This window comes from Patagioenas fasciata, chromosome 1, assembly GCF_037038585.1.
Source record: "Patagioenas fasciata isolate bPatFas1 chromosome 1, bPatFas1.hap1, whole genome shotgun sequence".
Classification (NCBI taxonomy): domain Eukaryota; kingdom Metazoa; phylum Chordata; class Aves; order Columbiformes; family Columbidae; genus Patagioenas; species Patagioenas fasciata.
This window is the reverse complement of record NC_092520.1, coordinates 119,544,225-119,556,609: the sequence shown is the minus strand read 5'-3', so window position 1 is coordinate 119,556,609 and position 12,385 is coordinate 119,544,225. Positions and strand designations below refer to the sequence as shown.

The 12,385-nt window shown below is 38.7% G+C and overlaps 1 protein-coding gene across 2 annotated transcripts in view; it reads right to left on the bottom strand.

The window, feature by feature from the left end:
* Positions 1-12,385, bottom strand: part of OCA2 (OCA2 melanosomal transmembrane protein) — a 207,306-nt gene that overhangs the window by 146,860 nt on the left and 48,061 nt on the right. For both annotated transcript variants that reach the window (XM_071803651.1, XM_071803652.1), the window contains 4 exons: positions 7,017-7,115; positions 6,270-6,458; positions 2,706-2,763; positions 1,755-1,827 (listed from right to left, as the gene is read on the bottom strand). In XM_071803651.1, coding sequence (XP_071659752.1) covers positions 1,755-1,827; positions 2,706-2,763; positions 6,270-6,458; positions 7,017-7,115 — 419 coding nt within the window. The remainder of the gene's footprint in view (positions 1-1,754; positions 1,828-2,705; positions 2,764-6,269; positions 6,459-7,016; positions 7,116-12,385) is intronic.

Genomic DNA, 12,385 nt, shown 5'->3' with positions numbered 1-12,385 from the left:
AGACTGGCAGTGAGATGACGTTCAGAATTGCCTGTGCCTTTTCCAAATCTCTTTTAAAAATGCAATATTTCTCCTTGACCCTTCTGCTTGAATTAGCACATCACCTTGAAAATGAATCATGGCTTTATTGGGTTGCTTGCCTCTCACATATTTTTCATTAGCTCAGTGACCTCAGATGGGAACACAGGGACAAAACGTTCAGTTTTCAACACACATGACACAAACTAAGAAGCTTCAGCTCCAGGTTTGTCAAGCAAGAAAGAGAACTATATTCTGACTGTCTGACAGCTTTTTGGCTCAAAGCATCCTGACGTGATAGGTAAAATATGAAATACAGGAAACAGGGCGTCCTTACTTGCACTCAAATCCCAGTCCCACCAGCACTTCCCTGAAATAAGCAAAAGGAATAACTGTTTGCAGAGTCAATGTGTAAGGTGCAGCAGTAATAATTCCAATCCAAAATCGGTGGAAAGAAAGCAAAACCTCAACCTACGCTGTAAGAGTGGACTAAAACTCCAAGACTTCCTGCCAGTACACCCTCATTTGGCAGACTGGGCCATGGCAGCTCTCATGCTATTCACCACACATATATAGAAGATTTCAACAACAGTTCAGGGACACAAATATTGACATGACCAGAATACTGATGGGAGTTTACAGTTGAAGTTGTCACTGGTCCTACTAAATTTTCACTTGCTTTCCTCCAAAAAAGCAGTCTCAACATTTAATTATAAATAGCCCTCAGGCACTAGACTTTTCTTATTAATTTACCCTGCTAATTGTAGTGTTATATGGTGTCATTATTGGCAACAATAAGAATGCTGATAATCAAATCAATTTAAAATGGACTATCCCTGATTAAAGCCATGAAACTGCCCAGTTAAACAGAAAAAAAATCATCATTTAAAAAATTAAATCCTACTGTACCTTTTCAAAGCAAGATATCCCAGGAGCTTGTGAAACATATCTATAGGTAAATCACATTCTAGCACTAGTGAAATAAGAGCCAAGCAGATTACAGACCAGATTGATTAAACTAGAAATATACTGGAAATAGGAAATGTAATTTATGTGCAAAACTTTTTGTTTGTTTACTAACAGAATGTTCATCCCTCAAAGAATTTTCACATTCAGATCTGCATTTACCTGTGATTAATCCTGTTACTTGATCTTTCTGTGGGCTTAAATTCGCTATTGAATGGTGTTGCATGGAAAATTCATGAAGTAAACTGCACCTCCACTGGAAAATTTCTACAGAGCCACAAATCCAGACATATGGCTGGGCTAAGCTGTTCTGGAAACATATCCATGAATCATCTAGTTTCCTGCTTTTGAAGGAGATCACTGGGCATTATGGTGCTACTATACACTACAGATGTTAGAGATGACAGAATACAACTGGCCTGGGGTGCAGTTGCTGCAGCCAGATGCATGTCACAACCATGGTCCTAGCTAATTGCTGGGCCTTGATCTTACTGGGTCTGCAACCCACTTCCACATTCTTGGCTTCATGCAGACATAGAACACGAGGACTGAATAAGCGCCACAAGGCGTCGCAGACAGGTGCCATTCAGCGTGACTTGGACAGGGAGTACGACTGTGGCCTGCATCAAAGGACACATTTACATGCAGCCCAGGCTCTGAGGACACCCAGTCCACTCAGGGTGTAAGACAGAAAACACCCACCCATTCAAACAGTTTATCAATGGAGCTTCAGCTCTGTTCTGGTTTTTTTTTTTTCAATGAAAGGATACAGAAGCTTTCCAGAGGTGATACAGCCAACATCTGCCAGGACACACTTTGATCTGGATAAATGCCAAATAAAATCTAGGGCAAGGATAAAAACAAATCATGCATTAATAACACAAACTGAAAAATACCTGCTACACCTATCTCAAATATTTAAATAACACTCATTCAAACTATACATTAAACTGCAAGGTTCCTTTCAGTATTTTCAGGGATGTTTCCTTGACAACTGAAAAGCAGCCCTGAGATACATAACAAGGACAAGTAATATTCTTTCCTTAAGCTTACTGCCAAAGTCACATATCTCTTAGGACAAAGTTGAAATCTTAAGGGTCTATCTGGAAAGCAACACCCACATCTAAGGAAATCCAGTGTCATCTATTTCGTCTCTGATTCAGAAGCTCTGCTTGCCAAAAAAGGGCTCCTCACAGCAGCTAACAGGACAAACTTCAACTTTGTGACATATTTCTCAAGTCTTGCAGTTTACTATTTTGCAGATTTTGAAGATTTTGGTAGAAAAGGGCAGGTCTCTGGCAGCCCTGATAGGGAGCTGCCCACCTCTCCTTGGCCTTCTACCTTTCACACCTGGGAGAGCTGCAATTGCTGGTGCATCCTCCCCAGCACAACTTTTCCTATTAACATTCCCCAGACGTTAGCCAGTATGTAAAAGCTCATCCTAAATTCAACAGGCAACCATTAAAGACATGCAAATTTGAGTTTAAGCTGCCTCCTCAAACTCAACTGCCTACACTACCATGTCATCCATTGTGATGGCTAGTACACCAAACAGTGGTCTGATTCAGTGTACTGCACGTTATTTTCACTTTTTGCCATCTTGTCCCCACCCTTAAGACATGGGTTTTTTTAGCTGAGACCAAATATCACACCTCACTTTAAACTAATCCTAAAAAACTGAAGGAGAAAAGGAGGGATAGGGTTGCCAATTCAATACTTACAGAGCAGACGACTACAAAGATAAAAAGGCCTGAAACTTTCAGGAATTTTAGACAGCATCTGAAATGTAAGAAACATTTATTTACATGTCTAGATTCAAATAAATCTTTTCTGTTCTCTTAATAGCTCTGACATTTCAGAAGCATCATGGTGAGCACTTCTGGTTGATAATATACTACGTCAGAATACGGACACCACTACGCGGGGTTAGCAGAGGCTTGGGTAGCCTCAATCAACATAGGGGAATTCTGCTGTACAGAAAGATTCTACCCCTCCAGCTGCAGCATGAGCTGGTGCTGGGACCCGGAGCCACTTCTGAACTGCTGCTGCCAGCCCCTGACAGATCCAGAGCCCATCAGCTCTCCCTGGTCTCTCCCAGGGAGACAAAGGAGTATTTCCATGGCAGGGAGGTGGCAGAGAGCAAAGCTTGCTGCATGGAGGAGTCGTGTCATGAATGACTTCCTCAAATCTGGACTTCTGATATATGATCTGAAAGGTGTTGGGAAAACACAGTTTGAAGTCAAGAACAAGCTTCAAGAATTTCTCATTTTTAACAGTGCCTCTTTAAAAAAACTATACGCCTTGAGCATCTCTAGATAAACCAGCTAGCAAAATTAGAATTTTTTTGCGTAGCACAGCTGCACCCGTTGAAGGAATGCCCAGTTCTGGAGATTTGATGCCATCAAGCTTTCTGAAGTGTCAGAGCTTACTACTGAGTGGTTTAAGAAAGAATAACTCTAAATAAAAATGCAGATGTTGAAAATGCATGCTCTTGAGTAAGAAATCTTCAAGATTTAGCACTTTCAAATTACCACTTTTTTAATCTTACCATAAAAGGTAACTCTTAACTAATTATTTTTTTGCTGCCTATCAGTATGTCACACAGATGTCTTAATTTAAAGAACTCTTTTTGGTGATTTACTCTTATTACAACTTTTCATTAATTGAAGGCATTGATTTTTATCCCATTTTTTTCAAAAGTAAACATTCAAACATTGCTTTTCTGACAGAATTACAAACGTAAGGTTTGATTCAAGCCTGATGATGAGCAAGAAGGAAAACATTTCAAGTTACTAGGATAATTAGTTGAAAACAAGGGCAATAAATAGTTGCATTGACAGGTGCTATAGACCAAAATATTAAAGCGGAGCAGTCTGAAAAGAGTCAGAAATAATTTATAATCACAGTGGAAATAAGTCCCTAAATCAAGTTCATTGACTGAAAACAGCTTAAGGGACTGGATACACAATTTTTAGAAACATTGTTTTCTGAATATGTCTTTTCTTTAGAATTCTCCAAACAGGCAGAGGAAAAATGGGAGGAGGGGCAGAAATGGCAGCTAAAGCAGCTAACAAAAACATGTTGCCACAAACAAACTGATACAAGGGAGCTACGATAACCAATAAAATACAAGTGGTAGCAATTTTATGCAAAGTTTGCACAGCATAAAATTCTAGAGAAGGGAGAGGAAGAGAGGAAGCCAACTAGGTGGCTTCTTCCAGAAATGCCAAGTAGCCCTGCTCTAATGAAAAACAAGGACGCAGAGAGGGAGAAGAGGTTAATAAAGTCTTGTAGAGAGAGGAATGACAACAAAAGTCATTATCAGCACCTCACAACTTATAACTTCTTTTAGTACTGTGTGATTTATGGATAATACTTAGTGCCAGCTTAGTCACGTATCCTCTCTTCTATTTGTCTGCTCTCTCTATCTCTACATTACAGTTCTATTTTGGTATTTTTGAGAATTTGTTATGTTAAGAATTATTAAAGCCCAGTCCAGATTGGTTTTGTTATAATGCACTTAATACTTGGTTTGCACTTCCAAATCAATAATAATAATTCAAATTATTATTGAAACAAGAAATGTCAGTAACTTGATTTTAAGACATAAGAGAAGTCAAAACCCATAAATTAAGTGTTTATAAATTCATAACCACTTGTCTGTAAATAACAGAAATTCATCAAAAGAAGCTGGTTACGCATAATAAAAAAGCTTTTGGGAATGGTTATTTTATTAAATGTAGAATTTAGAAAGCACTTTTCCTCTCATCTGTTTGTTTTCACAGCATTTCATATGAGGGAAGCAGCGCTTTTAACAGCTTGCAGTTGAGAAGTGATCAGCCTTTGACTCACCCATGGTTTGCAATCTGTCTCTTTCTACAGCACTAATCTGGCACAGCAATGTAAGTACAAACTCTGTGTCAAATCCCGCACTGATACATGCCTACAGCACAATCCCATTTGACTTCAGCTGGAAATGTATGAAGTATAAATCTATGAAGGATTTCATCCCCTGGTCCAAATCAAATGATTTTTAGTCCAATCTGCATGTGGTGTTAGGCAGTTTAGCTCCATTTATTATCTAAGCGGAGTTATGTTGATTTATGGCGGCCAAGAAGCTGGCTCCAAATGTACAGCCTGCACTATAGCAATGAAAATATTTCAGGGGAAGGTCTGCCAGAGAAATGCACTACTCCGCAGATTATAATCCTATGCTGTATTGGAAACAACGGATTCTACACGCTCGCTCGATGCCTTTGCTCCATCAAATACCAGGATAAGCTACCGTGAGTGTGAAGAAAGACGCCTGCCAAGCTTCTTCACATCTGCTCATGTTGCACTAGTTGCAGCCACTGAAATTCTCCTGCTCCATCTGTTCAGCAGCAGTGCAGGGTAGAGGCACTTCACACAATACTGAATGCACAATGAAAGGAGGAAAACAATCGTGAAGTGATTAGCTAAGGCAAGGCACAGATCGGGAAAAGATGCAAGGACATCTCACTGGAAATGCTCCACAGATCAACACAGAGACGAGGACATGCAGTGCTGGGCTCCAAGCAAATCTGCAGAGGGGAGGCCAGATCAAACTAGTAAAAAGTGTTGAAACTCTGGAAGGGGCAGAGAGAATCAGTATAAAACTTTAAAGTGTTTGCTCATTAAATCCCAGGCAAAAATATCCCAAGAAAACTCAAATTTAAGCTCTTATCAGATTTAAATCTTTTAATATATGAACAGACTCAATTTCCTCTATGCCTAAATGAGCTAAAAGACTACTTCAAGCTAAAGAGTGAAATACATTAATGTTCTTAAAGATACAGAAATGCTTGGTTAGATTGTGCAACGTGTGCATTTGAAAAGCTACGATAATAACTACAGAAAGACTGTGTTAGATACATATTTTAATAGAAGTATTTCATAAAAGCAACAAAACACTGAAGAATAAACCTGTTGAATCAACCAAGGGACTTTTAAAAAATTATTTCAAATTAATGTTAGAAGCTATATAGGAGTTATTTAATTACAAATTTATAATAGGTGTTATGATTGAGGTTTGTAAGAACTAGGGGCTATTGATCATTAGGTAGAGGATACAATCAGTTTCACCAGGGTTTGTAAACTATCGATGGCAAGATGCAGCCTAAATATGGAGTGTCATTTTATTCATTTGCAGAAAATAAATAACTTTCTAGACATCTATAATAAAAATAATCCCTGCAGAAATTAAACAACAAAAAAAAAAAAAAAGAAGAATGGAAAAGGAAATAAATACATGTTTGAATTCGGACCTCATCTTTGACAAATTGAACTTGACGTGAAGGTTGTCCAAGATTTCATATTTCTCAGAAGAAGCAGATCTGGACAAACTTGTCATTTCACTTCCCAGTTGAATCCTTTGCTCAAATTCTGCAGAGCTGTTGTCCCATGAATCATCATCTGTGGTAAAATCTGGATTATGGAGAGCCATGCACTGCAACCTGTCACACATTTTCAGTGAACACAAAACAAAACAGCGGTTTATTTCAACAGATAGTAGATTCAACAGACCTCACATATCTTTAGGTTCATTGTTACAGATTTTAACTGAAAAATTCATAGAAAGAGATTCATTCAGTACAGACTGAGCTCCCCTTGGTGACACGGGTGGGTAGACTGGGGAGCAAAAACAAAGACCCCATGACATTTAGGTGCACCCGGGAGAACCAGCTTTCTGAGGCACCAGGCAGATGCGCTTCAGGATTTGGTGTGTAAACCCCCTATAAGGGCCGTGCCTATAGCTCTGCCGTATACAGCCTGCAGTTGCCTACCCTCAGGGCTCTGTCATCACCCTGACCTCAGACCTTACCTCCTTTCCTTCCCCATTTACAGCCCCTTCTTTACACTCAAGCTCTTCCAGAGTAATTCTCTGCTCACAACCCCTGCCATTCTCTTTATTTCCCAGCAGGTTTGATGTCAGGATATAAAAAGAACCATGCACAATTAAACAGAAGAGAGCTTAGAAAAAAAAAATTTAGAGTAAAATGAAAGTAACTCACCCATTTTCCTCTGAGGAAACCTTCAATAGTGGTGTCTTCTCTGTAAAGCCAGTGTTTTTTGACCTTGAGCTGAATAATTTGGAAAAATTGAAGTGATATCTTTGGAGAGGAGAGGGGAAAAAAAAAAAAAGGAACAGTAAATCTGCAGCACGATGATTCACTTCAGTTCTATATATTTACAGTTCTATATATTTTGCTACAAGTCCATCTAAGTAGTTAAGTATCCTTTAAGAATGGTGTTCACCTAAATTAAGGTGTTCATTAAGTTTGAACTATTCATGGTAATTGCTTCCTTACAGTCGTGGGGGCCTCTACTGCATACAATAAGATAAATTTATCTTATCCTAAAAGCAACATCAAAAATAGTCAATTAAATTCCCTCTGGATGCCATAAGAACAATAGACACCTAACTCGCACACACATGCTTATATTTTAGACACCTAAATTTACAGTGGAACAAGTGCACTGTAATATTAGTGAGGTGAAATTCTTAAGGTAAATAATTACATATATTCATATAAGTTCACATTAACATACTTCATAAAACATAAAATAATAGGATCACTTCTGTCCCGTAAATGTCACTTGTGACATGGATCACCAGAAATCCAGCAATCTCTACAACAACCTCAGCACCCCTTCTATATGAGAAGAAAGATTTCTCTGAAGTATAAATATTTCATTCTTGCAGCACAGTCTCTTTCAAAGTGTTTCTGTCAAGTCTCGGTCCTGGTGCTGCACATAATTAACAGAGTAGGCTACCTCTTGCCATATTGCAGCTTAGCATTGTTCAGAAGCTTTTTGCTAAAATATAAATCTAAAAGCTTAAGAAACAGCTAAAGACAAACACAATCACAGGGGTTTAGCTTTGGGGCAAGCTACTGGGAGAGATTAAATAACTAAGCCATTTTAGAGCTCTCCCCAAGACCTGGCTCTTCCAGAGACATTTCCCATCAAAACCACCATTATTCAGACATGCTAAGATTTATTCCATTCAAAACTGCACCACTCACCACCAGAAAGTGCCAAAGAAATCTGCCAGACATACAACTAACATGCAGATCTCATTACTCCCAGAGACACTTAGAGGAAACCTAAAATATCTTCTGCTATTGCTGGACTGTGAGGGGAAAGAAATTATAAAACCATAGAAAACTAAATAAATACACAAAGGTGGCTGGTAATTCAATGTTCTAAATGTAAGGCTAGTCTGAAAGAAGAATCTGTGTATTTAACTTTATAACACAATGGAAGACAGTAGAATTCCTTGCAATTTGTAAAGGTATGCATGAACTCAGACTGTGCAAATATAAAACCCCCAGTTAATGCTTCAGCTTGCTTGCTTAGTAGTGTTATCATTCAGAAGCCAGATATAGAGCAACTGGATATGGTTATTTCAGCCTTGAGTGGCCACAACACTCACTCAAACTCTGCTGTGAGTACCATATTTGCAGTCTCAACAGAAAAGAATGTATAAGTTAGAGAGACAGAATTATCCGGTACCTCGGGTCAAATGTTGGACAGATTACAATTCAGGTGCTACTTTGCACTGGCAGTTCATCTGTGAAGAGATGATTGCATACTCCGAAACTACTGAAGTGCTTCCTTTTTTGAAAAGGAGAATATCATTCACACAACAAGTTTAAGTGGAGAAATTCTGGTATTTTGAAGCAAGTGCTATTCTAATCTTATCATAGCCTTAGATGTGAAAGATTGCCCAGAGCTTTTACAAAATGCAATTCATAAGGATAGCAAAAACACTATTAGGACTTGAAATGTGTGCTCACTGAGTCCTACTGCTATGCTCCTGGCTAATCCCTGCATCCCAGTGTATTCAAAGTTTGCATCCAAAGGTGACAATTTCAATAAAAATTCTGACAGTGGACCTTGAACTTGCATATTCAGAAATTTATCTCGCACAAAGGCCGATTAGCTGTTTCTGGTCTTAAACAAAATTATGCCACTTGTTCCACAAAACAGGCTCCAAATAATATCTGCTACATGCTGTTCTGGTCTAAATTCACAATACACACACCATTAAACTTCCATACTTCCTTTTCTTTTTTTCCTCGTAGGACATGTGCAAAATCCAAGCTTAATAAGCAGAAAACTATCTACAAAAATCTTCCATTTTCTTCTGATTGTTAGAGGTTGATACCAGTGCTGCTTTGTGTTACATAGGCATATACATCTGCTGACACTTTCCCAACTTACTAAGCCTTCACCACTGCCATGAGTGATCAGTCTGCAAAGGGGGGTGAAGGGCAGAGCAACCACAGGTTTGGTGGAAGGTGGTTTAAATGACAGAACCTGAAGTGAAGGATCCAGAGGGCTAGTTGAGGTCATCACCCTCACTTTCTTTTTGCACACTTGGTGGTATAGGGCTTGCCCCTTTCAAATGGTAGAGCTTCACAAATTGCCAAGAATGATCCATACAGTGAAAATGGAAAAGGTTTTCAGATAAAGTGAAAACATTTAGTGCATGACAACATCTATTTGTAGAGAGTAAAAACACATGGACAAGGATAAGCAGCAGGAAACAGCCAGGCTTGACAAAACAAAAATAATTAGCGAAAAAGCAGAAGAGCCTCAACTCCCCCGTGATGTGATTACTCTAATTAGAGAATGAGAGTAATATAAACAATAAAGCTAATTAAGGCATAAAAGAATCTTGAAGGCTGAAAGCTCTAGAAAGAAAAGTTGAAAAAACGTCAGGAAAAAATAGCATGGATTATAAAAACGAAATTCATCCCTTAATGGAGAGCCTAATCCAAGCCCCTCTGTATCTGTTATACTTCCACAGAGACACGGTTGGTGTGATTTGGTCATCCTCTTAATCAAAAGACAACAGAGATCAACTGCAAGCAAAATATCAGAAGGCTCAAAGACACCCTGTTACTAAAGGAGCAAGTCTACAATGCTCAAAAATTTCTCAGCGTCATTCTTGTTGCTCCTCATCCATGCAAATGGATGATAATTATGATACTGTGTAAATAAGGGAAAGATATCAGTGTGACACGTTTCAAAAGCTAGGATCAGTTTACAGTTTGAATGTTTCTTCACAATCAACTGGTTAAACCTATGTGCTGGAATGGAGTACAGTCTATCTCAGCTGAGCAAGTCAGCAACATTACCAAGGAACTGATCACCAGGTCAGCTCACTAGCCCATGTGGATAGACCCTTTCACAGGATCAGAAAAATTGGTCTGAATTGATACTATGTGAGGAGCTGATAAATCAGACACCAGTTGTGTGCAGTGTTCTTTTCTCATTATTAGGGCTCAAAAATCATCAGCATTTTATACATGAAATATCAGAAGAGACATTAAATAATTGCCTTTACATATGTATACATTTGTACGTAGATACATGCATAGATCTTCACAAAACAAATTAACATTCTCATTTCCCTTTCATTCAAAAGCAATGGGAGAAAATTAAAACCAAAAGTTATGGAAAGAAGTGTTTGACAGGGACTTCTTCAAAGACTTACAAAGCACCACTCATACAGAAAGATCCATGTAGAACTGACATCGGAAAAAAGTAGCATGTCCTGTCTCCTGTACAACCACAGTTGTGGCCACTTTCATTCCCACGTTTGCTACAGCTGGGCATGTTGCTTTTTTTTTTAATTAGGAAAATCTTTTGAACAGAAGATTGTGTTCTTAACCACTTTGCTACTGCTGTGACAGTCGTATATGAAGATTTTGGCTCTCCCTGCAGAAGTACAGGTATGTTCTGAAGAAGTGTGTATTTTCTGAACTGGTTACTTGCAGTCAAAGCCATACTTTCCCATTGCTAATCTTTCAAGCAATTACAATTTCTGACTGTCTCCCTAGCAACCCAGAAGAGAAATCAGCATTGTAGGAGGGCTGTCCACACCCCAGAAGATAGAGCAGGTTCTGCCATGTCATGGAGATGTCCATAGAAGAAGCTCCAGCTGCCTGACAGCAGTTGGAGAAGGATCTCACCCACAACATTCACAAATAAAAGGGTCCAAATGCAAGCCCTTGGCATCTATTGCAGAAGTCTCCACAATGTCTTTCTGTGCCACTGCTTCCATGCATGAGCAAGTTTCACAGTCTTTTGGTGTCAATTTGCACCTCTTTACAGCTGTACAACAGTGGTGTGACCTTCGTTCTCCTACACTCATTTGGGGACTTTGAGGAGAAGCAGGCTTCTCCTGCCCTCCTGGCCATGTGGAGAAGTGCAGGGTGAGCAGAAGAAGAAACAAAGAGATATGGGACACTCCCAACACACACTGATGGGCTGATGACTCCTTAGACATTATTCGGAGTTGGTGGCTACCTTCCATTACCTGCAGGTGATACCTTCCAAAGTCTTCGGAGGACTTTGGTTGAAGCCCAAAGAGATAACTCAATTGCTGCCATCGGGCACTAGACTTGCCTACTGACTGTATTTTCAGGCATTTCCTAATGTGTTTACACATGCCACTTTCAACAACAGGAAAAGGAAGACTTTGTGGTAGGAACTGCAGTTCAGCAGCAAGCAGCCTTTCACCAAATACACTACAGCAGAGGACACCAAAAGAAGCAAAGTCCTACAGAAACCCGGGGAAGAAAAAGACCATACTCATCCTAGTTAGCTGGCAAACACTTAAAATAATCACTAGGTCTGGCTGGAGCATATTATTTAGCCTTATATTGAAAAGATTAATCACGCCACAAAATGCATTAAGTTTTCATTCCCTATAATAAAAAGCATACATTTTAAACATGAGCTAATATAATGCTTCATCTGCCATATGCTAAGTCGTGCACAGAACTATCAGTAAAAGAGCTATTTCTATGACAACAGAAACCAATAATTCTCACTTCTATGAAAGGATTTGGTCAGAATTGAAGAAGAGGTGAATATGAAAGCAAATGTATTGTTCAAGGACATCAACAGTTTTGAACATAACTTATTGGAAATTTCACTATATAAAACATTAAAAGCAGAATCTCTTCAGGAAAAATAAAAATTAGCATTCTTCCCTGAATGTGTAATCACTAAAGCCATTATAAGTGTAAGGTTGCCCCTTAAACAAAAGTCCAGGAATACTACTGAGCCAAGAGATTACAACAAATACAATAAAAATTTAAGCCAATTTTCCTAGTGGAGAAGAAGGCCTGAGTAAGAATATAAGAGCTAATTAATCATGCAGAAAACTAATAACAACTGCAAGACTTTAATTTATCTTTTCTACATTCTTATAGGCTAACACCTTATTTCAGAAGCACCATCTTCCCTGAAGAGAGAACATTTATACAAATCGTATGTAACGAACTAATTACTCTTATCATAACTGTAAACAAGCACAATGCAGAAATAAATTGAAAAACAGAGGTTTGAAAATAAATAAATA